General features: G+C 35.9%; 1 protein-coding gene across 1 annotated transcript in view; it reads left to right on the top strand.

The window, feature by feature from the left end:
• ZSWIM5 (zinc finger SWIM-type containing 5) overlaps window positions 1-27,110 on the top strand; it is a 149,405-nt gene that overhangs the window by 76,812 nt on the left and 45,483 nt on the right. The window contains exons 2-4 of the mRNA XM_039884300.1: window positions 8,406-8,762; window positions 21,889-22,037; window positions 23,286-23,436. Coding sequence (XP_039740234.1) covers window positions 8,406-8,762; window positions 21,889-22,037; window positions 23,286-23,436 — 657 coding nt within the window. The remainder of the gene's footprint in view (window positions 1-8,405; window positions 8,763-21,888; window positions 22,038-23,285; window positions 23,437-27,110) is intronic.

The raw sequence follows: 27,110 nt of genomic DNA, 5'->3' as shown, positions 1-27,110 counted from the left end.
ATTTATATTTTATTTTTCATTACAGTTGAAATACAATATTATATTAGTTTTGGGCATACAACATAGTGATTAGACATTTATGTAACTTATGAAATGATCAGCCCAATAAGTCTAGTACCTATCTGACACCATGCATAGTTATTATAGTATCATTGACTATATTCCCCATGCTGTACTTTACATCCTTGTGACTATTTTTTTTAAATAAATTTATTTAAATTTGTTTCAAGTATACAGCACATTGGTTAGACATCTATATTGTTCATAAAACGATTCCCCCAATTGCTCCCTCCCTCCCCTGGCCTTTCACTTAGCCATCATATTAATGCTAACTGCATTCCCTGTGCTCCCCATCCTTGTGCCCAACTATCAACTACTAATTTGTACTTCTTTAATCCTTCACCCCATTCTCCAAGTCCCCAACCCCCCTCCCCTCTGTCTGTCACCAAATTGTCCACTATATTTGTGAGTCTGTTTTTGATTAGTTTGTTCTTTTTGTTCTTTAGATTCCACATATAAGTGAAATCATATGGTATTTATCTTTCTCTGACTTATTTCACTCAGCATAATAACCTCCAGGTCCATCTATGTTGTTGCAAATAATAGGATTTCATTTTTTTTAATGGCTGAGTAAGATTCCACTGTATATATGAACCATAATATCTTTATCCAATCGTCTGTTGATGGGCATTTAGGTTGCTTCCATATCTTGGCTATTGTAAATTGTGCCGCCATGAATATTGGAGTGCATAGATCTTTACGAATTATTGTTTTGGTTTTCTTTGGATAAATACCCAGAAGTGCAATTGCTAGGTCAAAAGGTATATCCATTTTTAATTTTTTGAGAAACCTCCATATTATTTTCCATACCAACTGTACCAATTTGCAATCCCACCAACAGTGCATGAGGGTTCCCTTTTCTCCGCATCCTTGCCAACACTTGTTGTTTTTTGATTTACTGATGATAGCCATTCTGACAGGTGTGAGGTGATGTCTCATTGTGGTTTTAATTTGCATTTTTCTGATGATTCGTGTCCTTGAGCATCTTTTCATATATCTGTTAGCCATCTGTATTTCCTCTTTGGAGAAGTATTTGTTCAGGTCTTCTGCCCAGTTTTTAATTGGATTGTTTGTTTTTTTTTGTAAAGACCCCCTAATTTAAAGCAGAGCCTAATCTCAAATTCATAGTGGCTGTACCATTTTATAATCCTACCAGTCATGTATTAGGGTTCTAATTTCTTCACTTCCACACCAACATTTACATTCCTATTATTGTTGTTATTGTTGTTGTTGTTGTTATTATTATTGCCATTCCAGTGGGGTGTGCAGTGTTATCTCATTGTGGTTTTCTTTGGCAATTACCTAATCACTAATGATGCTGGGCATTTTTCATGTGCTTATTGGCCATTTGTATATCTTCTTTGGACAAATGTCTATCCAATAATATTCCATTTAACAATTTTGTTCCCTGCCTTTGGGGTTAGAGCAGCAAAGGAGTTAAAAAGCATATAAGAACAGTGGTGGGCACAAGGAGATGCCGGCCAGTTGATAGAATTGTACAGTAAGAATGTAATTTTGATTCAGAAGAGTTGCTGCCACTAGAGCTTTTTCCTATGAGGGATTGCTCCTTTGATCCAATGGATGATGTGAATGCATTTAGAACCCTGAGTGAAGACTTAATGAGAATGTCTTCTATTTGGTTAGTGTTTGTATGGAATCAAGTTACTGCAGAATGTAGAAAAATGGTTTTGCTCCAGTTTCTAAAGAAAATAAAAAGTATTGCCCTAATTGAATTTGTTTTGTCATTCTTGCTGCCCCACACAAGTCAAGTTGGAAGATGGAACAAAAAAATAAAGCTACGGTAATGTGAGGCCTTGACCAAAATGCAGTAAATGTTAGGAATGGCATTATTACTAGCATTTGAAATCTTAAATAAAGAATGTTATGTGGGATATGCATTCATCTCCATATTAAAAAGGCCATATTGAAAATAAAATGTCATGGAGTTTAGAAAAGAGGAGGATTAAGATTGCCCGAAAATTAGTCTTTTGATTGCTATGAGAATTTGATTACAGTTCATATGATATTTATACATAGGCATTTTTCTTTAGATTATTTGATGTTAGGCTCTGCTTAAAATTAGAGAGTCTTTAGAGCTTGGAATCAGGGAACTATATATACTGCCTCAAGTATAATTTAAGTATATCCTGATGGCTTGATTCAGTGCACACAGTCTCAGAAGTAACAAGGAAATCTTTTTCTTCTTGGAAAAGATATCTGGGTAGTTTTTAATGCTTTAAAATGAATCAATACTGTTTTGAAGACTCAAAAATAAATATTTGATCACTTAATATTGTAGTTGATCAAAAATAGCTATGTGTATCCTTTTCCTTTTGAAAAGCAGTTTATTGTTCAGTTTTTATCCCCCGCCCCATTGATGTAGTACTAAATGGAATAGGATAATTTCTGAAATCTTCTTACAATTATATGTTGCCTTTTCTCTGTTCAAATCAATAACCCAGATGGTAGTTATTAGCCTATAACATTCCATTTTTGCAACATGTATATACCTTGTTTCTGCAGAGGACTGCCTAAGGAGTGTGGTGGTTTTTTTCCCAATCTATGTTCAAATTTGTGAACTGAGTGAGGAGCAGGCATCTCATCTGCAGTTCTGAATAGACTGGTTATCTGTCAGTACATAAGACAACTTGTTCTATAAATCTTATGCTCCACAAAATAGTTACGGGGGCGGAGTGATGAAATTACTGTTTTTAAAGTGATTGTTTTATGCACGTTATACTTTTTAATGAATTTTCCAGACAGATTCTTCCTATTTTTTCCCTCTACATAAAATGTTTCTAAAATAACAAAGATAAATAACTCGATCTTTTAAAAGACACACCTAATCCCCTTATAGAGATCCAAGTAAAAGAGTACTGGAAAACTAGATAATGCAAGGGCATCATTGTAAGTGAATGCCTGGGCTTGGGAAGCCTCATTGTTCTTTAACTGGTTGATGGCACAGATGGAGAGCGGAGACCATTTCCTGCAGAAGCTAGTGCTGAGAAGGGCCTGTGGCTTTTCTTCAGAAGTTAATACAAGGAAAATCTCTTGATTTGCCAGAAGAGTCTGGGAGGGAAGCAGATGGCTACAAGAAGGGCCCTCCAGCTTACTCAGCTGCTCCGAGAAGCTTAGGGTGACCTCTCTAATACAAACAAACCGAGTAGCTCTCAGGGTAATGGGGCAGCATCATTTGTATTCCCAAATAAACAATACTGCTCCTCACTTTGCAATCTCTCGCACCCTCACCCAGTGTGTGGGCACCATCTGCTCCTTGTGAACTTATATAGGTGCTGGCCCTGGCCAGTTGGGATTGCTATTGAATGATATCTCTGGAAAATGTGTTCTTTACAAATTACTTTCACATGAGTCTGCTAAGCATATAAGTATTACTATGTCTATTTGCATAATTAAGAAACTGAGGCAAAGAGGAATTGAGGGATACTGGAATTCGAACTCAAGCACCCTGATTCCTGAGCTCTTTATATTATAATATGATTCCACAGAGCCATTCTGGTGCTCTTGTTTAGGCAATAGTTATCCAGCCTTTGAATAAGGCTTTCAGAAAAGGAAATTAGTTAATTTGATGATGCCACTCTGTTTTAAGCCTTTGTGTGGCTACCATTTTTCTAGGTAACAGAAAAGAGAAAGAGTGACTGCTGGTACACTGCTTTCCAGGAGACAGGAATTAAGTCAGAAGGTCTAATCAATCCATAGGATGCAGTATCACCAAAACCAAATTTATTCAAGAGGAAAGCATTCTCATTCAAATGAGTTACCTAGTTTATATATCTGTTTGTGTATATACCCACCCACCCACCTACACGTACACACACACACACGCACTACACACACTTAAACTGACTATAAAAAAAAAGATTCTTTTTGTAAACTACAGCTCTTATTTCCCTGCCATTGGTTGAAACTACTCTCATTTTCATGCATTAGCACCTGTTTAGGGGTCTGGTGAATCAAAAGAGCAATGAGCAAAGTGGTTTTAATTGCCCAAGCTTTACTAGAGCCTTTCTTGCACTCAGAAACAAAAAGGATTTTGAATGGTGTCAGAGGGCTGTACTGAGAAGTGCTTTCCATTAGAACTCTCAGCAGATGATTCACTCATTGTGCTGAGACATTGTCTTGTACAGATGAGTTCATGAGCCCATCTTTATTCCAACTATGAGAGCATCACAGAGCACTTGTCTATTTTAGTTACCTTGAACAATTGCCCAGGAAACCAGGCAAACATCAGAGTCTACTGACTTGTCATTAGTCTATTTTTGTAGGATTGTACTTGCTAAATACTTTTATAAAGTTTTGTATACATAAACTGTATGTCATGTTCAGTATATCATGGTAATTAATTTAAGAATGAGGCTCTGGAGCTGGACTACCTGTGCTCAAATCCTGACTAACTTTTTACAGGCTGTGGGATTTTAGACAAGTTCTTTTACCTCTCTGAGCCTCAGTTTCCTCATCTGAAAAAGAGAGATAATAAGCGAAGCTATCTTGTAGGGTTGTTGTGAGGATTTAATTAGTTAATACATGGAAAGTAGAACACTGTGTGGCACATAGTAAGTATCCAGTAATTGTTTGCTCATATTTTATATTTTTAAATATGGGTTGAAAATTGGCAAAAGCATAACAACTGTCCATTTGAGGTGTAGATATGAATTATGGAAAATAATCTTAGTGCCCCATTATTATTAGCTTGTATATAAATTATTGTCACTGCTCACCATCACAGTAAAATTATTAGCTGATTTCATTTTAATCACCAAATTAGTAATTTTATAAACATGCTTAATTCTCTGTGAATCATAGATATGAATACATAAATTAAAGATTCAATTTAGTGTTCTTTTATTCATTCATCCTTAAACAAACATTTATTAAGCCCTTATATTTGCTTGAGATGAAAAAGACATAACCTCTGTTTTAAAAGAGTTCACTATCCAAAACATAAAAACTGTTGTTACACTAATGTCAAATGACAAGTGCTGTAGAGAGATATGACAGAGAGAGACAGACAGAGACAGACACAAGAGAGAGAGAGCGCACGAGCGCTCAGAAGCATTTAATTCTCCAGAGATCAGGGAAGACTTCCCAGAGTAGATATCATTTGAGTTGGGAATTAAGGATGAGAAGGAAATGAGATGGTTCTCACCTGGTATGGGGAACATCATATACAAAGGTATAGATGCTAAGAAAACATAGGGTAGTCAGATACCTGCAAGTAGTTTTAGTGTGTTGAGAAGTGGTGGGAAGCAAGTCTGAAGAGACAGAAAGAGGCCACAGCATAGAAAGTTTGAACTTTATTCTATAATCAGTGAGGAACCATTTAAAAGATTTCAAGCAATTCAGTTCAGCAAACATTTTTATAAAAGTTTATTCCATGCCAGACTCCGTTAGGTACCAAGAATATAGGTCACAGTTTAGGTCACAAGAATATAGGTCTCCAGCCTCATTGCATGCTACTTTACTCCTTGTTGGCTTTCTAATTGCTGGTCTTCTTTCTGTTCTTTGAACATTCCATGTTCCTCTTAGCACCTCTGCATGTATGCTTTTTTTTTTTCCTACCTGGAGCTCTCTTTATCACTACTTTGCCATTCTCTGTCCTCTGACCTAATTAATTCTTATTTATTCTATAAATTTCTCAAACTGTTACTTCCTCAAGGAATTCATCCCTTATCGCCCTGTCCCTAAACCAAATCAGGTCTTCCTTATTACATGCTATCTTATTATTCTGTACTTCTCTTTCATAGAACTTACCACAATTAGAATTAAATCATTACCTGTGGACTTAGTTATTTCCCTAGCTAGAATATAAATGCCATAAAGTTGGGGATTAGTTGGTCTTTTCACAGATGTGTTCCTAGGACCTAACACATAGAAGATGTTAAATAATAGTAGTTGTGGTAAGGATTAAATGATATAATACTTGTGAAAGGACTTAGTGCTTAGCACACAGTAAGTGCACAAAAAACATTAGGAACTAAAAATTATTTTATTAAAAAAAGCAATTGCCTGTATTCAGAAAATATATTAATTTGAAGGAAACTCTTTACAAATGTATTTTTTCTAGTTTTTAAAGCCCAAAATGTTTCAGAATGTGAATTTATGGTCATTTTAATTTCTGTTATCATGACTGTAACCATGCAATAAAATTGGGGCAAATCGCATAATTTCTCTGAGCCTTTTTCTCATCTGTGAAATGATTATACTTAAGTCCTTTATTACTTGATTCTGGGTAAAATTTTTTTCTCGTGAGGCATACAGTCAAAGCTTCTTCATTCTATATGATTCAGTTCAGCAACTGGGACACCAGGCAGAATTTCATATAGAGATAATATTTGAGCTAAGCCATAAAAAACATAGGATTTTCTTATTTGGAGAAGGGAAAATTTATATTTTCTACAAGTAGAAAACTGGTCCTTGGTACTTTCAGTTTAGTCCACAGTTCGGTCCATGCCCTAGATTCTCCAGCCTTGGAAAAGAAAGTTGTTTAGTAAACAGTTTTAGTTATTTCCATTTTCTTTTGTGCCACCATTCAGTTTAGAGGGCAGGAGAATCAGAATTCTATTTTAAGCCATGAGCCACTTATGGATTTTTAGCAATTTCTTGTTAATCTGGAAGTTCTCAGAGCTCTTGCTTCACATTTAAGCATGGCAAGCTCTATGAAGGACCACCTGCAAAGAACTTGGCTGTCAGGGGCTGTGAGGCCATTTCTGCACACTTTTGGAGTTTCACTCACTTGGAGCATGCTGAATGAAGCCAAGGAAAACATGGCACACTTATAGGATAACATACTAGTCAGAGCTTACCCCATAGCAGATTTTTATTGAAGATCAGAGATTTTCCTGGAAACTAAGGAGATGTCCAAGCCACTGTGATATGTAATGGAGAAAAGTCTGTGATATAATTTATTATTGTATTTTTAAACAATGTATAGACCAGGTAGGAAAGCTGTCTCAGCCAGAAAACAAAGTTGAAGTTATCTCGTTTACTCAGCATAAAGCTTGCTTTATGACTTGGGGGTGGTTTGGGAGGATGCAATGCTTGTAAGACAAAACAGGAACTCATTGAAAGAATTTGGTGCATTATTTAGGGCTTCCTCAGTGTTAGAGCACTGAAGGTGTTGTTGTTGTTTCTTGTGTATGAAGTGATAGGGACACAAGAGGAGCAGCTGCCTGACTGTTTTCTTCAAAAGCCGTATTTCTACCAGGCTTGGCATCCCTGACTGCTTTGCACCAAAAAGACATGCTGTATGAAGAAAGGAAATATGGACGTTTGACCTTTATGGCTGGCTGGAGCCACTAGTGAGCAAACATATGTTGCTAATGTATACCTGCCTACTCCTTCTTCTACCAGTCCATCTATTATCTAATCACTTCAAGACCCGCAACTAATAAAAGACACTGTTTTTAAAGCCTGTAGTTCTTGGGCATCTGAACATTTGATAAGTAGGATGATTTTACAATATTATGTGTTTTCTTTTTGTATTTTAGGAAAATAAATAAAGGATCATCACAATGATGAAATTCAGGAAAACTTTGTCTATAAAGTAGTTTTTCCCATGAAGCAATTTTTGTGGTGGTGGTTTCTGTCACTTTTTTTTATCAAGAGCCCACTGTGTTCCAGGCAGTGAGCTGACCACTTTACATGTTTTTTTCTTTATTTTACAGATTAGGGTGTCAGAGAGAAGATGAGAAAATCAAAATTTAAATAAAAAAATAAATCCACTCTAATAGTAGATCAAGGCAATGATCATCAACGACTACTAAAACTATTAGTTGAAAAGTTTTCAGGGAACTTAATTTCAAAATTATCGGTGGTATGTGCTAGTATATGTTTTAGGGAAGAAATGTCCTTACCTTCCTTGTTCTTCTTCCTTTCCCTCCTTGTGGCATTCTTTTGGTTTCTCTTTCATTTGTGGCTTTCACCTTACTCTAGATTGTACTGATGTTATTTGTAGACTTATCTTTGCCTACCACCTAGAGTTCAAAATTTACTACAGAGGTTTTTAACTAATCTGGGATTCCTCATCAACCTTTTTGAGACTTGTGATGAAAGCTATGAACTGTCTCCCCAGAAGAATGTACATATGTGTAAACAAAAGTTATCTTATTAGTTCAGGAAGACTCCAGGGTAAAGACTCTTTTTCTAGATTGTGTGTTCCTTAAGAACAATACCTAAGTTGCATTGACCTTCGTGTTTTTGGCAGAGCCTACCATGTATATAAAAGATACTCAGCAAATAATTTCTGAATTGATTAATTGAAATGCAAAATGAAAATATTCCAATTTCTACCTACAGAATCTCTAAACACATTTTCTTTGTTTCCTTAGGCTTCCATCTCAGTGGCACAGTAACTGAGCCAGCCAGTACATCTGAACCAGCAATGACTTACAAAGTTGCAATCAGTTTTGATCGATGCAAAATCACTTCAGTGACATGTGGCTGTGGGAACAAGGACATATTCTACTGTGCTCATGTAGTAGCACTCTCACTCTACAGGATTCGTAAACCAGACCAAGTCAAATTGCGTCTTCCTATCTCAGAAACCCTTTTCCAGATGAATAGGGACCAGCTACAAAAGTTTATTCAATATTTAATCACAGCACACCACACTGAAGTTCTTCCTACTGCACAGAAACTGGCAGATGAGATTCTGTCCTCCAACTCAGAAATCAACCAAGTTAACGGTAATTGTACATTTTTGTTGCTAAAAATCTACTTTGTTGCTTTATTGCATGTTTAGAGGTTTGCATTTATAATCATTTAACCTTAATTCATTCTATACAAACAGCCATGTATTTAAACTCTTAGTTTCTTAAAGCAGTCCAATTGTCTACCTCAGAAAGGTTTTGGCAAAAAAAAGGACAGAGAAAGAGTTATGTATTGATCTAGTTTATGGACTTTATTTGTCCATGAAATCCCTGACCCCAGGGCCTGGAATATTTAAGAGTGAGAGAATGGATAAAATAATTTTTGTCATTCAGTGAAATGAGATGGGTATAAGAATTCTCTTAACATTTCAGGATCCTACACACCAACAGAGTTATTCTAAAGAACAACTGTTAGCATTGTGTTTATGAGCTATGTATGTAATGGGGGCGGGATGCATGAATATTGAAAGATATTATGTTCACTCACTTATTCAACAAGTATATATTGAGTACCCACTATGTGCAAGCAATAGTGCTGGTTGTTGAGAGCATAAAACAGACGCAGTTCCTGCCTGCAAGTAGTAGGAAAGACAGCCAAGCCTGAAATAAACGCCTGCTTTTATAATGAAGCCAGCTTGTAGAGACATAATTGTAGAAAACCACTGAAGAATTTTGAGAAGATAGCTACATGAGCCAATTTTTCATTTTGTTTGTTCGGTTCTACTATGTTCCAGGCATCGCACAAAGGACTTTAAATATGTAATTCATTTAGTTTTCTAAACTACCCTGTGAGGTAGGTGTTATAACCATTATTATTTCATAAATAAGAAAATTATATATAACCCAGGCTTATCTGACTTCAGAACTCAAGTTTTTATGCTTGTCTATATAACCTATCTATTTTTAGAAGAAAACTATGGTACTAGTATGAAAGAGGCAATGAGACAAGGTGGATGGCCTGTATAATACTGTAGTCCATGTGCCAAAGGGCCCACCTTTCCCAGTTGTCCAATAGAGTTAATCAAGTCCTACACACAACCTCCTCAGAAACAAGGATAGTCAGACAGACAGGCTTCCAGGAACTTTTGCTAACTAACAGAAATAATCTTTGTTGCTTTATAAAACTCAAAGTTGTAGTATTTACATAAAGACTAAGGTCTCTCTATTTGAGTGATATTATTAAATAGTAGTCTATTTCTTTTTATCCCACATAGGGAGACTTTTCTAATTCTCTGGCCTCCTTAAATCTAGAGTTCTTAGGAACCTGAGTTCCGCCCCATCCCCAGAGAGAAGTAGAGCTCTGTACCCTAACAACTGGGCTATTGCCTGCTTTTGTGCCTCATTCCCACTAGCTCTGTCCCAGAGTTTTTACCTATTTCCAAGTCTCTTGCCTTTTCTTGAACAGCCCACTTTGGTTCAGGACCTGTATGGTATCTGTCTTTTTCACCAATGCAACTCTCTTCTCTTTACCACTGTGCTGAAGCAACCTCTATCTCTCATTATACTTCCCACCTTGGTATCTTACTATTTGTCTGAAATTAGGCTGAAATGATAACTTTGAACTTGAAATGTGATTCTCAGCCTTCCCTAGGAACTACTACTTCTGTACTTGTTTTTATCCCACATTTATATTAGTTTTATACCCCAAGTTTTATAGTATTCTGCAAGGCCTTTCCTAACCTATTTCTAATAACCAGTGCTGATAGAGACAATGATACTTAAAATGGGGTGGTGGTAGAGATACTTTAGAGCTAACATGGACTGGATTCAACATCCAGGTATGTAGGATGAGTGAGGAGTGAAGAAGAGGAAGATGAGAGACAACTGAATCTCAGAATGTCTAGCTAGTATGACGTTGATTGATTTAATGATAATTTTGCCATTCACTTAGGGAACATAAGAGAAGGGATGAATTTAGAAGAAAGAAGAATTCAATTTAAGTTTGAGGTGCTCGTAGAACACTTAGGTAAAATTTTCTGATAGAAAGATATATGGATCTGGAATTGAGAACAAAAGTCACAATTCTGGAGTTACTAGCATAGAGACGATATTTGAAGTCATGTTTCTGTTCCCTGCTGAATCTTTCAACACTTAGAACTTCTTCCTTCTCTTCCTCCTAAACCCTACTCCTCACCAAAACAGATATAAAAAGCTGGAATAAGATTTCTAAAACTGCTAATTGCCTGCTTTTAATATCAGAGATTGCTCTGCTTCTAACTTGCCTGAAATCTTTGCTTGTATTAGTCCCTATATGTAGTTATAGCTAGACTTTGCCTTGTCTTCTTTGGATTGAAGATTTAATTTGCTCTAGTAACTTCATACCCTAAGATTCTGTGGCATAAACATCCTGGCCAGTTCTTCAGTTTCTGCTTATTCATGAAGAGAGATTGTATACCAAGAAAAAGTAAGATAAGGAGTTGAGTCAGGAACCATGTCTTACTAATTTTTGTGTCTTCATCTCTAAGCATGGTACCTGGGAAATAATCAGGATTTGTTTAATGAATAGAGCCATGCATATATAGGTGATGAAATAAGAGCGAATGTAGCAAATAGCAAAGTAGAATGAGAAATGAGAAAAAGTTAGCAAGTTATAATCAAAGCCAGTATAGAATTGAGTTTCAAAAAGTGAATGGTCAACAGTGTTGAATATTGTGGACGATACAGACTATAACTAACAAATATAGAAAGGTATTTTTGGGGAAATAGAGACTATGCAAAGAAAAGCCAACTTTGAGAAGGTATTAATATTATCATCATAACAATAAAGGAAGATTTTGCAACCATGAAACAAAAACTGGATACTATAAAAACATTCACAGAACAAACTAATGAGTAGTATAAATACAAAGGCAAAAAAAAAATTATAAAACCAAGTGATGGAAAATAAATGTAAGAAAATTTCCTATAGAGTAGAGCAAAAAGATAAGGAGATGAAAAATAGGAGGAAAAAATGTCAAAAATTAATAGAACAAATCCTGGAATTACAATGTTTGAATAATAGGGGTTTCAGAAGTAGAAAACAGAGGTAAGAAATGTATCAATGAAATAATTTGAAGAAATTTTTCTAGAACAAAAACATTGAGTTTCCAAACTGAAAGGATTTTACCAATTGCCCAGCAATGAGAAGAATCTTTTCAATAAGTGATGCTAGATAAATTGGATATTAATGAGGGGAAGAAAACTTGATTACTACCTCATACCATACAGAAAGGTCAATTACAGATGGATTGCAGGTACAAATGTGAAAAGTAAAACTATAAAGCATGTAAGAGATAACAAGAAAGTAACTTCATGTCCTTGAGGAAGGAAAGAATTTAAGTAGGAAAAAATTGATAAATTAGATTACACTAAAAAATATAAATTGCTGTTTGTCAAAAGGCACCATTAAAAGACTAAAAAGGAACTCATACAATTTAATTCTCTCTCTCTCTCTCTCTCTCTCTCTCTCTCTCTCTCTCTCCTCTCTCTCTCCAATTAAAAAATGGGCAGAGGACCTGAATAGACATTTCTCCAAAGAGGACATACAGATGGCCAGTAGACATATAAAAAGATGGTCAACATCACTAATCATCAGGGAAAAACAAATTAAAGCCATAATGAGATATCACCTCACACCAGTCAGAATGGCTATCATAAATAAATCAACAAACAGCAAGCGCTGGTGAAGATGTGGAGAAAAGAGAATCTTCATGCACTGTTGGTTGGATTGTAAATTGGTACAAACACTCTGGAAAACACTGTGGAAGTTCTTCAAAACATTAAAAATAGAATTACGCTATTATCCAGCAATTCCACTTCTGAGTATTTATCTGAAGAAAATAAAAACACTAATTCAGAAAGACATACGCACCTCTCTGTTCATTGCAGCATTATTTACATAGCTAAGATATGGAAGCAACTTAAGTGTCCATCGATAGACAGTTGGATAAAGAAGATGTGGTACATGTATACAATGGAATATTACTCAGCCATAAAAAAGAATTAAAATTTGCCATTTGTGACAACATGGATGGACCTAAGTGAAATAAGTCAGACAGACAAAGAGAAATACTGCATGATCTCACTTATATGCGGAATCTAAAAAACAAAATAAATGAAATGGAAATAAACTCATAGGTACAGAGAACATTTTGATGGTTGCCAGATGGGAAGGGGAGTGGGGAAGGGGTCATAAAGGAGAAGAGATTAAGATATACAAATTGCCAGTTATAGAAACTGTCATGGGAAAATAAAATATACCATAGGGAATATAGTAAACGTTATTATAATAATGATGTATGGTGTTAGATAGGTACTAGACATATGTACCACATTGTAAGTTATATAAATGTCTATTAACTACTTTGTACACCTGAAATTAATATAATATTTTATGTCAACTGTAATTGAAAATATTTTAAAAGTTAGGAAAAAAGAGACTAAAAAGGCGAGCAAGTACTGGGAAAAGATATTTATAACACAGATAACTGACAAAGGGCTTATATCCTAAATATATAAAGAACCCTTACAAATAGTAAAATGGATGAAAGACACAAAAGGCTCTTGACAAAAAAAGGATATCAAAATGCCTAATACACATATTAAAAGGTGTTTAACTAATTAGTAATCAGGGAAATGCAAACTAAAACCACGATGACTTGCCACTGCATATCTACCAAAATGGCTAAGCCAATATCAAGTATTAGTGAGGATATTGAGCAACTGGAACTAATATTTTGCAGGTGGGAATGTAAATTGTTACAGTCACTTTGAGAAACTGGTATCATCTAACCAAAAAGTTGAACATATGCATACCCTGTGACCCAGAAATTCTTCTCCTAGATGTCTGCCCAATGGAAATGAATAGCATAATTTGTAATAGCCTAAAATAGAAACAACCCAAATATCCATCAACAGTAGAATAGCTAAATAAGTTGATACATTTATATAATGGAATATTATACATCAGTGAAAATAAATAAAGTATTGCTAAACACAAAAATTTGGGTGAATCTTACAAATATGATGTTGAGTGAAAGAGGCCAGACACAAAAGAATAACTTGTATGATTCTATTTGTGTAAAGTTTAAAAACAAGTCCCTGGTATTAGAAGTCAGGATGATAGTTACTTTGTGGGGAGAGGAAACAAGAGTGTTTACGAAGGGACTTCTGAGATTCTAGTAGTAGTCTATTTCTTGACTTTGGTGACAGTTACACTGTTAAAATCACTATCTGATAATTCATCAAGCTGTACGCTTAATATATGTGCACTTTTCATAATTTATATTTCAATTTAAAAATTTTAATTTAAAAAGTGGTATGTGTTTCTGCATACGTATGTGTACAGGGTAAAAAAAAACTGGAAAGAAATATATATACCATAATATTAACATTAATCTATGGCTGGTGGAATTATAGGTAGATTTTTATTTTCTTTATGCTTTAGTATATTTTCTACAATAAGCATGTATTATTTTTATAATTTCAAAAAGGATGTTTAAGAATGAAAGAAAAATTTGTTCCACAGACATAATAGTCCCCTCAGGGCAGGTCTCATTGTAACAGCCTCATGCTAACTTGGAGCCTCAACCCAAGCTATTTTGTTTCATAATTATTTATAAAAGATATCCTTTCTACCTTATTTTCCTATGGAAAATTTCACACTATAATGTTAAAGTGTCATTTACATTGACTGGGTCTGCTTTACCACTACTGAATTTCATACTCATTTTTTTAAATAAAAAGACTAAACTATTCTAACCAGTAAACATATAGGGACATTTTCATCTTTTTTTTTTTTAACCAAAAGATTTTGCCTGGAAGTTAAGGAGGGACAGCTAGAGAGGCTGGTTGTGAACTCCAGGCCTAGTTTATCTAGTTAAAATTAATCTGTGCACATCTCTTGTTTATTTATTCCTAAATGCTATATCCTCCTCTACTATATGACCTTTAATGTTGACATTTCTTATAAATTAATCTTAGGTTTTCTCTTCATCTTATTCTACATGATCTCTATAGCTGGTCTCAGCTACATCCTTGACTTGAAATGTCATCTATGTACTATGACTCAAATATATTTCTCCAGCCCAGATCGTTTGTGCTTTAGATTCTTTTTTCAACTGACTATGCCAATATCACAAAGACATCCCGAGGTCAACATACCCAAATGTGAATTTATATTCTCTCCCAAACTTGCTTAATAAATAGCACCACCATCTAGCTCTAGATCATGATAAGAAACCTTGTAATCATCCTTAACACCTTTTTCTTATAATCCACATGCATTCCATTGCAAGACCTGTTAATTTTATCTCCGAAGTATATTTCATCATTTTCCATTCCTCTGTATATTTAAGGTGATACTGCCATCAAACCACTATAATCTCTCACTTTGATTGCTACCGTAGCCTTCTAACTGATTTCTGTATATATCCACAGTTTCTCTCTTCTATTCCATTCTCCACACAGCCATCCAAAGTAACTTTTCTATAACTACAGATTTTGTTAATATTCCTGTTGTCTGGAATATTGGTCTCCTGTTGCCTTCAGTATAGTTACTGAATTTCAGTAACTATACTGAATTTCATATGGCCTACAAAACCTTGCATGATCGTAGCTTTTGCCTACATTTTCACATGATATTCCCTTTCCTTGGAATACTCTTACTATCCTCCCCCCTTTATTATAGAGGTACTTAATTACCACAATAATTTATGACTTCATGCTTTTTTGAACAAAAAATATGCACAATATTTCCTCCACTCTCTGCCAAGCTAACTCCTGTTCATTCTTCAGGTGTCCACTTAAATGTCACTTTCTTAGGAAAAACTTGGTTGACCTTTCTTTCTTTCCACACAAATATATACATGTGTGATTTTTTTTTTCCCTTAACGTCCCAGCTAGGCTAACAGCTCCACAAGGACAAGGGACTATATCTGCTTTGTTTACCACTGTATATCTAGTATTTGTCTGAGGTCCCAGCACATAGTAGGCTCTCAATAAATATTGGTTAAACAAATGAAAATGTCTTAGGAAATTATCTTTGGGGCCTCTTGCCAATTCATGCTTTCCCAGATGACTTTGCTTCCTTCAATAGTCACACCAATTCCTTGTGTTTTGTTACCTGGATGCCTCAAATATTGACTTACTCTCTTTCTTGCTGCAACCTCCTATTTTGGTAGCTCAGTTTCTCATCTCCTGGGCTTATTGTATACCAACAAACATTTATACCGTTTCCTTCCTTTCTTTCCTATCAGATAAACGAACTTTTTGAAGTTTTAGGTGAAATTTTATTCTTAGTAACTCTGAAGGCCTTATCCTATCTCAGCAGTTCTCTATAATCTGCATAGTAGGTATTTATAAATTGTGCCTTATTTCCTCCACAGCTGCTGCCACTACTGCCTGGGCCCAAAAGGTATTCCAGTTTTCTCCATAACTTTTCAAATCTTAGAGGGGATGTCACTGTACACTACCAGTTGATTAAAGCCAGCTCCCCTAGGAGACTGGGTCCTGCTCCTACTTTTTTATATCCTAGTTTAACCACCCAAGGGTCTGAACTGGTATTTAAACCATGTCTGCCACTTGCTTTTGGAGTACAATTGCTGTTCTTTCATCTTCCTCATCCTTAGCAACAAGGTACTCAGAGGCCTAGTCCTTGATTTATGCCTAGTTTATCTCATTCTATCTCAGTTCTGTCTCTATAGAGCTACTAAAAACTAAAATCATTAGAATTGAGGATATCATCTGTATTTTTAACACAAATCCCAAGAGAATCACTAGTGAGAGAACTCTATTATCCTCAATATGTGGAAAATACATTATTCTGACTAATTCTATGCAGGTATACCTTGGAGACATTGCAGGTTCAGTTCCAGACCACCGCAGTAAAGTGAGTATCACAATAAAACAAGTCACATGAATTTTTTGGTTTCCCAGTGCATATAAAATTTATGTTTATACCATGCTGTAGTCTATTAAATGTGCAATAGCATTATGTCTAAAACAATGTACATACCTTAATTAAAAAATACTTTTTTTTCTAAAAAATGCTAACCATCATCTGAGCCTGTTGGAAAAATGGCTGATAGACTTGCTTGGTGCAAGGTTGCCATAAACCTTCAATTTGTAAAATACACAGTATCTGTGAAGCATAATAAATCAAGGCACAAAAAAGGCAAGGTATGCCTGTATTCTGTGTGGTAGCATAGGCCAAGAAATGATTTGGCTGTCTTCAGACACACCACACAGCTTATCTTCAGGGGCATGAAACCAGCTGGTGGATCATCAGTCTGAGGCCAAAGGCCAAAGTATAGCCTTGTAGTAAAGAACACAGACTTTGGAGAGAGACTGACATGTAGATTCTGGCTTATATTTTCCATTTGTTTTGTTACTGTATAAGCTTTAGGCTTTGTGTTTTCTTGAGTTGTTCTTTTTTTTTTTTTTTTTAAGTAGAATAATAATACCACCTCATAGAATTGTTACAAGAGTTCACTGGAATTTACTCAACAGATATTCATTGAGCACCTGCTCTGTGCCAGACACTGTTCTATATGTTGCAAATATACCAGCAAGCAAAACAGTTTATGCCCTCAAGGAGCATGCATTCTAGTGGAGATATGTATAAAAAGTGCTTGGACTATGGCATGTAGGAAGCACTCTATAAATGGTTGTTATTAGCAAATATTTAGGGATAAGGAGGAGTATATTTGTTTTGCTTTGCGACTTCGGGATACAAAAGAAGTATAGGATATATTATTTGCCCACCTGGAGCATAAATTTAGATGATAATGAGACATATATTTGTTCATTCGATAAATATTATAATGAGCCAGGCACTGTGAGGTACAAAAATGAATCCCTACTCTTAAAAACCTTCAATTCAGTTAGGAATATATGAGAAATGCAAATGTCAATATAAAACAAAATGCAACAGCTCTTTAAGAGAGATAATAATAAAGTACTTAGAAGACTGTTAGTGCCTTTATATGCATTTGAGCATAAAATGGACATACTTTGACAGGTAGCAATGGGATATATGGCTATTTCAGTGAGGGAGTAAAAGAGCCTCTCCCGCCAAGCGAACTAAGCAGTACATGACCTTTGGCAGTGTTAGCCTCTCTGTATACCGATTTTATGGTTTCCATTTCTCATTGTGGCCCTGACTCTAGAGCTGAGGCAGTATTGACAATGAGAAGTGTGTGTTTGGCCAAAGAACCATCTGCGGGGAGGGGAAGAGGAATAAGGGGAAAAGCATACCAAAATCATAAGGAAATGTGTTGACTTCTGGGAACACAAAGTTTCTAGCTGAAGCATAGGATAAGTATAGGGAGGACAGGGCTAGAAATGAAAGATAGGGGGCCTGAGCATGGAAGGCCTTGAATGCCAAGCTAAGGCATTTGGACTTAATTTAGTAAAAATCTAAATCATCATTTGAGCAGTAAAATGATATGATCAACTGTGTTTAGAATAATAGACTTGAAGAAGAATAGCATGTAGTAGATACCATAGTCCTCTCTTATCAGCAGTTCCACCTTCTGTGGTTTCAGTTACCTGTGGTCAGCTGCGGTCTGAAAGTATTAAATTGAATATTCCAAAAATAAACAATTCATCAGTTTTAAATTACATGTCATTCTGAGTAGTGTGATGAAATCTCACTCTGTCCTGCTCCATCCCACTCCATCCCACCCAGGACATGAATCGTCCCTTTGTCCAGCATATTCACATACACTAACTGCTCGTTAGTCATTTAGTAGCTGTCTTGGTTATCAGATCAACTGTCCTAGTATGCAGTGCTTGTGTTCAAATAACTCTTATTTTACTTAATGGCTCCGAAGCACAAGAGTAGTGATGCCAACAATTTGGATATGCCACAGAGAAGCCCATAAAGTGCTTCTTTTAAGTGAAAAGGTAGTACAGTATAATAATATAACATCATAGTATATTATAATTGTTCTATTTTATTATTAATGTTGCTAATCTTTTATCGTGCCTAATTTATAAATTAAACTATCATAGGTATGTATATATAAGAAAAAACATTATATATATATATGTTTGGCATTATCTGTGGTTTTAGGCATCCACTGGGGGTCTTGTAACATATCCCCATGTATAAGGAGAGACTACTGAACCATAAACTGGCAGATTATATGTGTTAATTAGTATTTGTGGAATAAATCAATGTGTGAACCCTCCTGATTCCCTGGGGAATAAGATGCAGTAAAAAAAGCTTTGCTGTGCAGACCTGGATTACATTTGACCAGGGCTTTGATATAGGGAGGAAGAAAAATATAGACTGACTGATTAAACATGACATGAATTTTAAACTATTGCATGGCCACACCTATAGAGTGTTGACATATAGTCTATTGTCACTTGGAGGCAGATTTCTAAAAACTTATTGCACGACTCTGTCTTTGAGAAAGTGAGAGAAGATTCAGTTTTCATTCCGTAAACGTTTGTTGGATGTCTGTCACATTACCAGCACTGTGCTAGAGGTGATTTAACCATGGATTCAACTTGGAATTCAACCGTTAGCAAAGAGCTAACAGGCTACTAGGGAAGAGGAATGTGTAAATAACTAAAACTGTTTTTTAAGTGGTGTTGTTGAAGTGAACGAAGATGTGAAAGATATTTTGAGTATAAATTTATAAAATTATATCACTCTATATACAACTCTGCCTGTGCTTTAGGGGGCAAGTTTCTAGAAATTTAGAAATGTTGACTTTACTTGAGAAGCTACAATTTTATAATGAACTTTAAAAACAGAATGTTTTGTCTTCTTAGAAAATATTTTTGTTTTAAAATAATACGTATACCTTAAGGCTTATTTGAACTTCATAGAAAGGCAAAAAGAAAAACATAAATGTCACCCTCCTAAGGAAAAAAAATCACTATTTTCATGTTTGTATTTCCTTCCAGACTTTTTTTCCCACTAAGATGATATATATTGATCTTGGAAGAAGATACAACTGAAATTTAAGAGAACATGAAACTAGCATTAGATTCCTTACATTTATTTTGGACCACACAGTTGACACTCAGATTAAAGCAAAATATCTATTTGTGGTTTTTTTGTTTTTTGTTTTTTAATTTTTTAATTTAAGTATAATTGGTATATGATATTTTTAGTTATATTAATTTTAGGTATATAACATAGTAATTTTACATTTTTTATACTTTACAATGTGCTCACCCCACTAATTCCAGTAATCACCTGTCACCATGCCAACTTATCACAATATTATTACTATATTCCCCTTCAACTTTTTGACCCATTTCTCCACTCCCTCTCTCCAGCAACCATCCCTTTGGTCTTTGTTTCTATGAATCTGTTTTCTGTTTTGGTTTGTTTGTTTGTTTGTTTTTAGATTCCACATATAAGTAAAACTATACAGTATTTGTTCTACTCTGTCTCACTTATTTCACTTAGCATAATACCCTCTAGATCCATCTATGTTGTCTCAAATGGCAAGATTTTATTTATTTTTATTGCTGAGTAATATTCCATTGTGTGTGTTTATGTATATGTGTGTGTGTGTCTATCTATCTATCTATCTATCTATCTATGCCATATCTTCTTTATCCATTCATTTATTGATGGATACCTAGGTTGCTTACATATCTTGGCTGTTGTAAATAATGCTGCAGTGTACATAGGGGTGCATATATCTTTTTGAATTAGTGTTTTTATTTTCTTCAGATAAATACCCAGAAGTGGAATTGCTGGGTCATATGGTAAATCTATTTTTATTTTTTTGAGGACTTTCCATAATGTTTTCCATAGTGGCTGTACCAATTTGTAGTACTACCAACAGTGCATGAGGGTTCCCTTTTCTCCACATTCTCACCAACATGTTATTTTTTGATTTTTTGATAATAGCCATTCTGACTGGTATGAGGTGGTATCTTGTGCTTTTGATTTGCATTTCCCTGATTAGTGATGTTAAGCATCTTCTCATATGTCTGCTGTCCATCTGTATGTCTCCTTTAGAGAAATGTCTTTTCATGACCTCTGTCACTTTTTTGATCAGATTGTTTATTTTTTCGTTACTGAATTGTATGAGTTTGTTATATATTTTGGATACCAACTCCTTATCACATATATCATTTGTGAATATATTCTCCCACTGAATAGGTTTTTATTTTGTTTTGTTGATGGCTTTCTTCACTGTTCAGAAGCTTCTTAATTTGATGGAGTCCAACTTGTTTATTTTTGCTTTTGTTTCCATTGCTCAAGGAGACCTAGTCAAAAAGATATTATTCAGACTGTTGTAGTTTACTACCAGTGTTTTCTTCCAGGAGTTTTATGGTTTCGGGCCTTACATTTAAGTCTTTAATTCATTTTGAGTTTATTTTTGTATATGGTATAAGAAAGTAGTCCAGTTTCATCTTTTTGCATGTATCTGTCCAGTTTTCCCAATATCACTCATCGAAGAGACTTGTTATTCCATTGTATATTCTTACCTCCTTTGTTGTAGGTTAGTTGGCCATTTAAGCCAGGGTTTATTTCTGGATGCTCTATTCTGTTTCATTGATCTATGTGTCTGGTTTTGTGCCAATAATATACTGTTTTGATTATTACAGCTTTGTGGTATAGTTTGAAATCAGGAAGCGTGATACCTCCAACTTTGTACTTTTTTGTTTTGGCTATTTGTAGTCTTTTGTGGTTCCATATATGTTAGGATTATTCTAATTCTGAGAAGAATGTCATTGGTATTTTGATAGGAGTTGCATTGAATCTGTAGATTGCTTTTAGGAGTAATGGTATTAATCCTTCCAATACATGAACATGGTATATCTTCCATTTATTTGTGTGTGTTTCAGGTTCTTTCTTCAATGTCTTATAGTTTTCAGAGTAGAGGTATTTTATATCTTTGATTAAATTTATTCTTAGTATTTTCTTTTTGATACAATTGTAAATGGGATTGTTTTCTTAGTTTTTCCTCTGATTGTTATAAGTATATAAGAATATAACAGATTTCTTTTATATTAATTTTGTATCCTGCTATGTTACTGAATTCTTTTATAAATTCTATTAATTTTCTGGTGGATTCTTTAGGGTTTTCTATGTATAGTATCATGTCGTCTGTAAATGTTTTTTTATATAGTCGCAAAGTGCCTTTCCCGCTCAATGTGTACCATGTGAACTCGGGAGTCATTTTACTGTTCCCATTCCTCACAGGTGCCCCTGACCCCACAGCTGGGGCCAGCATTGATGATGAGAACTGTTGGCATTTGGATGAAGAACAGGTGAAAGAACAAGTGAAGCTCTTTCTCTCCCAGGGTGGTTACTATGGCTCTGGAAAGCAACTCAATTCAATGTTTGCCAAGGTAAGATCTAAAATGGTTGTGTTTTGTTTGTTTGTCTGTTTACTTTCTTATGTAAACTGAGCTCACTAAACTTTTGGCTTCATGCATTGTAGCCAGCTCACTTGAGCTAGCTGTGCTGAATGCTTGAAAGCTTACTAATAAAAGAAGCTGATCAGAGCAGACCTGAGCAGGTTGCATCCAGGGAGCTCCTACTACCTCATCCTGGTAGTCCTCTTCTGTTCCACTTTCTAAATGAGTTAGCATTGCTGGGGGTGTTTTAGTAATAAAGATTTGAACTCAAGGCTGCCCGATGAGGCCTTGAAGAGATTTTCGTACTGGAGGTCTCACAGCAGGTTTTCTTTTTTTTCTTAATACATTTAGTAAGATATAATTCACATACCATAAAATTCACCTATTTTAAAGTGTACAATTCAGTGGCTTTTATATTAAGATGTGTGCAGCCATCACCACAGTCAACTTTAGAACATTTTCATCACCTTCAAAAGAAATCCCATCCCCTTTAGCTATCATTTTCCTATCCTTCATATTCCCCTTCCCCAGCCCTAAGCAACTATTAATCTACTTTCTCTTTCTATAGATTTTCTGGACTTTCATAGTATGGAATCATAGTATATAGTCTTTTGTGACTGGCTTCTTTTACTTAGCATAATATTTTCAAAGGCCATTTGTGTTATATCATGTATCAGTACTTCATTCCTTTTTTTCTGGCCAAATAATATTCCATTGTATAGATACCCCACATTTTGTTTATCTGTTTGTTGGTGGACATTTTGATTATTTCAACCTTTTGGCTATTATAAATAATGCTGCTATAAACATTCTTGTACAAATTTCTTTGTGGACATATGTTTTTATTTCTCTCTAGGAGTAGAATTGTGTTATATGATAACTCTCTGTTTAATTATTTGAGGAACTGCTAGACTGGTTTCCAAAGTGACTACAGCATTTTACATTTCCACCAATGGTATATGAGGGTTCTGATTTCTCTGTATCCTCACCAACACTTGTTGTTATCTGGCTGTCTGATTCTAGCCATTCTAGTGAGTGTGAAGTGGTATCCCATTGTGCATAGCAGCCTTTCTTGATACATGCAGAGAATTTCTTTACAGAATAAAAGGCCTTCTTTTTGGCTTTTTGGAAATATTGTGCTTAGATATTTCATCTTCTCCTCCTCTTCCTCTCCTTTCTTCTCCTCCTACTTTTTTATGATGTGCAGTCACCAACCCCTTACCCCTCCTTATGTGTCAGGTTCGAGAGATGCTGCGGATGAGAGATTCCAATGGAGCAAGGATGCTGACGCTAATAACTGAGCAATTTATGGCTGATCCACGACTCACACTCTGGAGGCAGCAAGGAACAAGCATGACAGATAAGTGCAGGCAGCTCTGGGATGAGCTAGGTAAGTTCCCATGTCTCAGAGAAGTGCTATGTCTGTCCTACCAGCTTGTTCCTTGGCAAGAGTGTTAGTAAACACTTGCCATCAGTCGTTATATTAGATTTTGCTGAGTGAACTTTATCCCAGCTGGTGGAAGATTTAGGCTCTACAGAGGCCACCCAGAGTAATTCTGAACTCACTTGTGTTGCTTCCACAGCATTATGCTTTGTTATTGACATCAGCATTCTGTTCCAGATGATACTACATAGAAGCCTTTGCTGAGAGAAAACTTCTTCCCTTGGCTTCTGTTGCATGGCACTAGCCTGGCTCTCCAAATACTTACCAACCTTATTTTTCTCACTTTCTCTGCATCTGTTCCTCTTTTCACTCCTTGACAGACCTCTTAGACATAGGACAGTTTCCAAGACCTGGACTTTGGACTTCTAGTCTTCTTTATACTCCCTTGAAAACCTCTTTTTTTTTTTTTTTTTTTTTAATATCATGGCTTTAGAATGTAGCTCTGCAATGATCTCACCCTCATCTTTTTTACACTTATATGAGTTCTAGCCCCATGTTAGTAGCTATCCTTTGACTCTTTCCACTGAAAAATCCCCTGATTGCCTTAAGCTTGAGAAATCTAAAAATGAACTCAGGCCTCCTATAAAAAAATGATTTTCCTGACTAGCATTGGCACCACCACTCCTTATTCTATGAAACTTATTGTCAAGCACTCATTTTCCTTTTATTCCCTACATCCAGTCACCAACTCCATTTGATTCCCCTATCTTCAAAATGCAAATTAGTGTCCATTCCCACTTTTCGTTCTCCGACACCACGGGTCTCAGTGAGGACCTTGGGACTTTTAGATTAAATTGGAACTGTGGCCTCTTGAATGGCCTCCCTGTTCTTCATTCTTCTTATCAAGGCCATGTTCTTTAGTAATCATTTTTCTTTATCATTCCCCTGCTCCAAGTCCAGTTTTACAATGCTGTCTCAGTTCCTCTTCATGTTGTCAAAATCCTCTGAACTCACCATTCAATCATGGCCCCACTTTTGGGTTATACTGAACAAGTTCTATATGGCATATTCTAAAAGTTCTAATATAGCTCCTTGGTACTTCCCCCACCCCAGGAAGTAACAACAAACTTTCTACTTGTACATAATAGCAGAGGAAAAAACTGCAGCTTAGGGTTTTAGTGAGTTCTTCTAGACGAAAGCCCCTGAGGCATATATTTTATGCTCTCAGGGCTGAAAACCTTGAGGAATGAGGTTTAATGACTCTGGGACTGTACTTGGTTACTTTGGGGGTAAGTGTGGGCTTTTGGTTTGGGTGCTGAGGCTTTTCAGTAACACCTAGAGCACTAATGGCTTCAGAGCTTTCATTAATAATGAATAGCTACATTATTATATGCTAATCTCCCTTTTAAAGATCATACTCACATTGTTTCACTTAATTCTCATAACAACCCTATGAGGTAATTGTGTGTTTATTGCAAAAAACCAAATAGCTCTGGTTACTTTTGGATACAGAAAAAAATAAAGAATTATAGAAAGCTGCCTCTGCCTTGACACAATCACATTTTCTGAAGTACAGGAATGTTGCACTATTAGTCTATAGGTTCCCATCCAGCCAGTTGTGACCAGGGTCACATGACACAATGCATGGCGACTTGGGAACTGCTTCTAGACTCCTCAGAAGGGATTATAGGCATGGACTCCCTTCCAGGTTAAGATATTGGCATCTCCATATTTTTAGAATAGAAAATTGAGCTCAGAAAAGTTAAGTACGTTATTCAAAGTCACACACTAACAAGTGGTGGTTCTAATACTAGAACTCCAATCTGTCTGACTCCAAATCAAATATCCGTCTCAACATCTCTCTCAATTCTATCTTGTAATGCACTCTGTTTCTCAAAGTGCATGTTTTCTAAGAATTTGAAATCAACCTTCTTCAGAGAGTAAATTTCATCTGAGGCCTGAACCCCTTGGAGTAATTTCTATAACAGTCATGGGATTGTGCTGTGAACTTGGGCTTGGTTTTTGGGGTAATGGTAGGTGAGAGGAAGTAAGAAGAATGGCTTTCAGTGCTTTTAAAGTTCTTGTCATGTACTTAGGCTCATAATGAAAACCTCTTGCTTCTGACATTTTCATATCTGAGAAATTGCTATATCGACCTTCCAAGAAACTCAGCATTCTGCAAAGACAGTGTTTCTCAAACTTCTCTGAATCACTCAGAGTACTTGTTAGAACAAATTATGAGGCTTATCCCCAGAGTTTCTGATTCAGTAGGTTGGAGTGAGGCCTGATCATTTGCCAATGCTGATGCCACTGTTCCAGAGACCACGTTTTGAGAACCATGGCACTAAAGGAAGTCTTATGGGTTAGACTCTAGAGCACAGAGATTCATGCTTCCCTTAACTTCTCAGAGTTCCTTACTGGCCCCAAGGCCGATCACCTGGGGAGGGCCTAGAAAGGGTTTGTAGGAACTTAAGAAGCAATCAGGCATGAAGTTTTCTCATCTCCCCATATCTGCACACATATGCTTTACTTTCTCTTCTGTTAAAATCTATAAAGTATCTCTGCTCCCATAAAGGGCCAGTCCTTACATATTTGCTCTAGGTCCTATACCATCTCCTTTTCCAAAAAATTTTATGCCTGCAATTATCCTTGCTCTGGCATCATTAATTTTTCGGTCTCTACTGGATCAACCCCATTGGCACATAAACATGTTCTAATATCTTTAGTCTCAAGAAAAGTGCCTTTGATATTCCCACCCCCCTCCAATCATTACCCTATTTCTCTTCTTTCCTTTAAAGAACACTTCTTGAAAAACTTGTCTGTAATTACTCTTTCCATTTGCTCACCTCCATTATCTCTTCACTGAAGTTGAGCTTCCATTGCTCATTGCTGACACTACTGAAGTAGCTATTGTCAAAGTTACCAGTAACCTCTATATTTCTAGATACAGTAGTCACTTCTTAGTTGTTACATTATTTGATCTCTTAGTAATTTTCAATAAAATTGACCATATCCTTGAAACCTGTTCTTCCCTTGGCTTCCATAATCCCACCCACCTGGTTTTCCTCCAGCATTCCTAGCTGCTTTCTCTCAGTGTGCTTTTCAGGCTCCTCTGCCTTTTCTCAATCATTCTAAATATTGAGTACTCCACAGCACCCACTTTCCTGTCTACATTCTCTACCTAAGTGATCATATTCAGTCCCGTGGCTTTAAATACCATCCAGATGCAGCTAAGTCACAAATTTATGTCTCTAACTCTGACCTTCCTCCTGAGCTCTAGGCTCAGTGTCCAGTTTCCTGCCACTTCTAAGAAACATCTCAACTTAACATGACCATCACAGAACTCTTAATTTTCCTGCCAAAGCCTTATTTTCCCCTGTTGTGCCCATCTTAGTACACAGCAACAAGATGCATCTAATCGTTCAAGAAGAAAATCTAAGAGTCGTCCTTGGTTTCCTCTGTTTCCTAACTTCTGCACCCAATCCAAGATCTGTTGGCTTTCAGAATTTTGATATTTCCTCAAAATTCCATTCGAAGCACTCCATTCTTCTCATCTTAAATTATGAGGTTTTCTTATCTTTTTTGGTTGTTGATGGGTGGGGCCCTATCCCTCCTTACATTAGTTTTAGAAGAACATAGACACAGTATAGAGGAAGAACTACAATGTGAAGAAAAAGTTT

Source organism: Pteropus medius, unplaced genomic scaffold (assembly GCF_902729225.1).
Source record: "Pteropus medius unplaced genomic scaffold, Ma_sr-lr_union100, whole genome shotgun sequence".
In the NCBI taxonomy this organism is placed as follows: Eukaryota; Metazoa; Chordata; class Mammalia; order Chiroptera; family Pteropodidae; genus Pteropus; species Pteropus medius.
The sequence above is the reverse complement of the archived record's forward strand: the minus strand, read 5'-3'. Positions and strand labels throughout refer to the sequence as shown.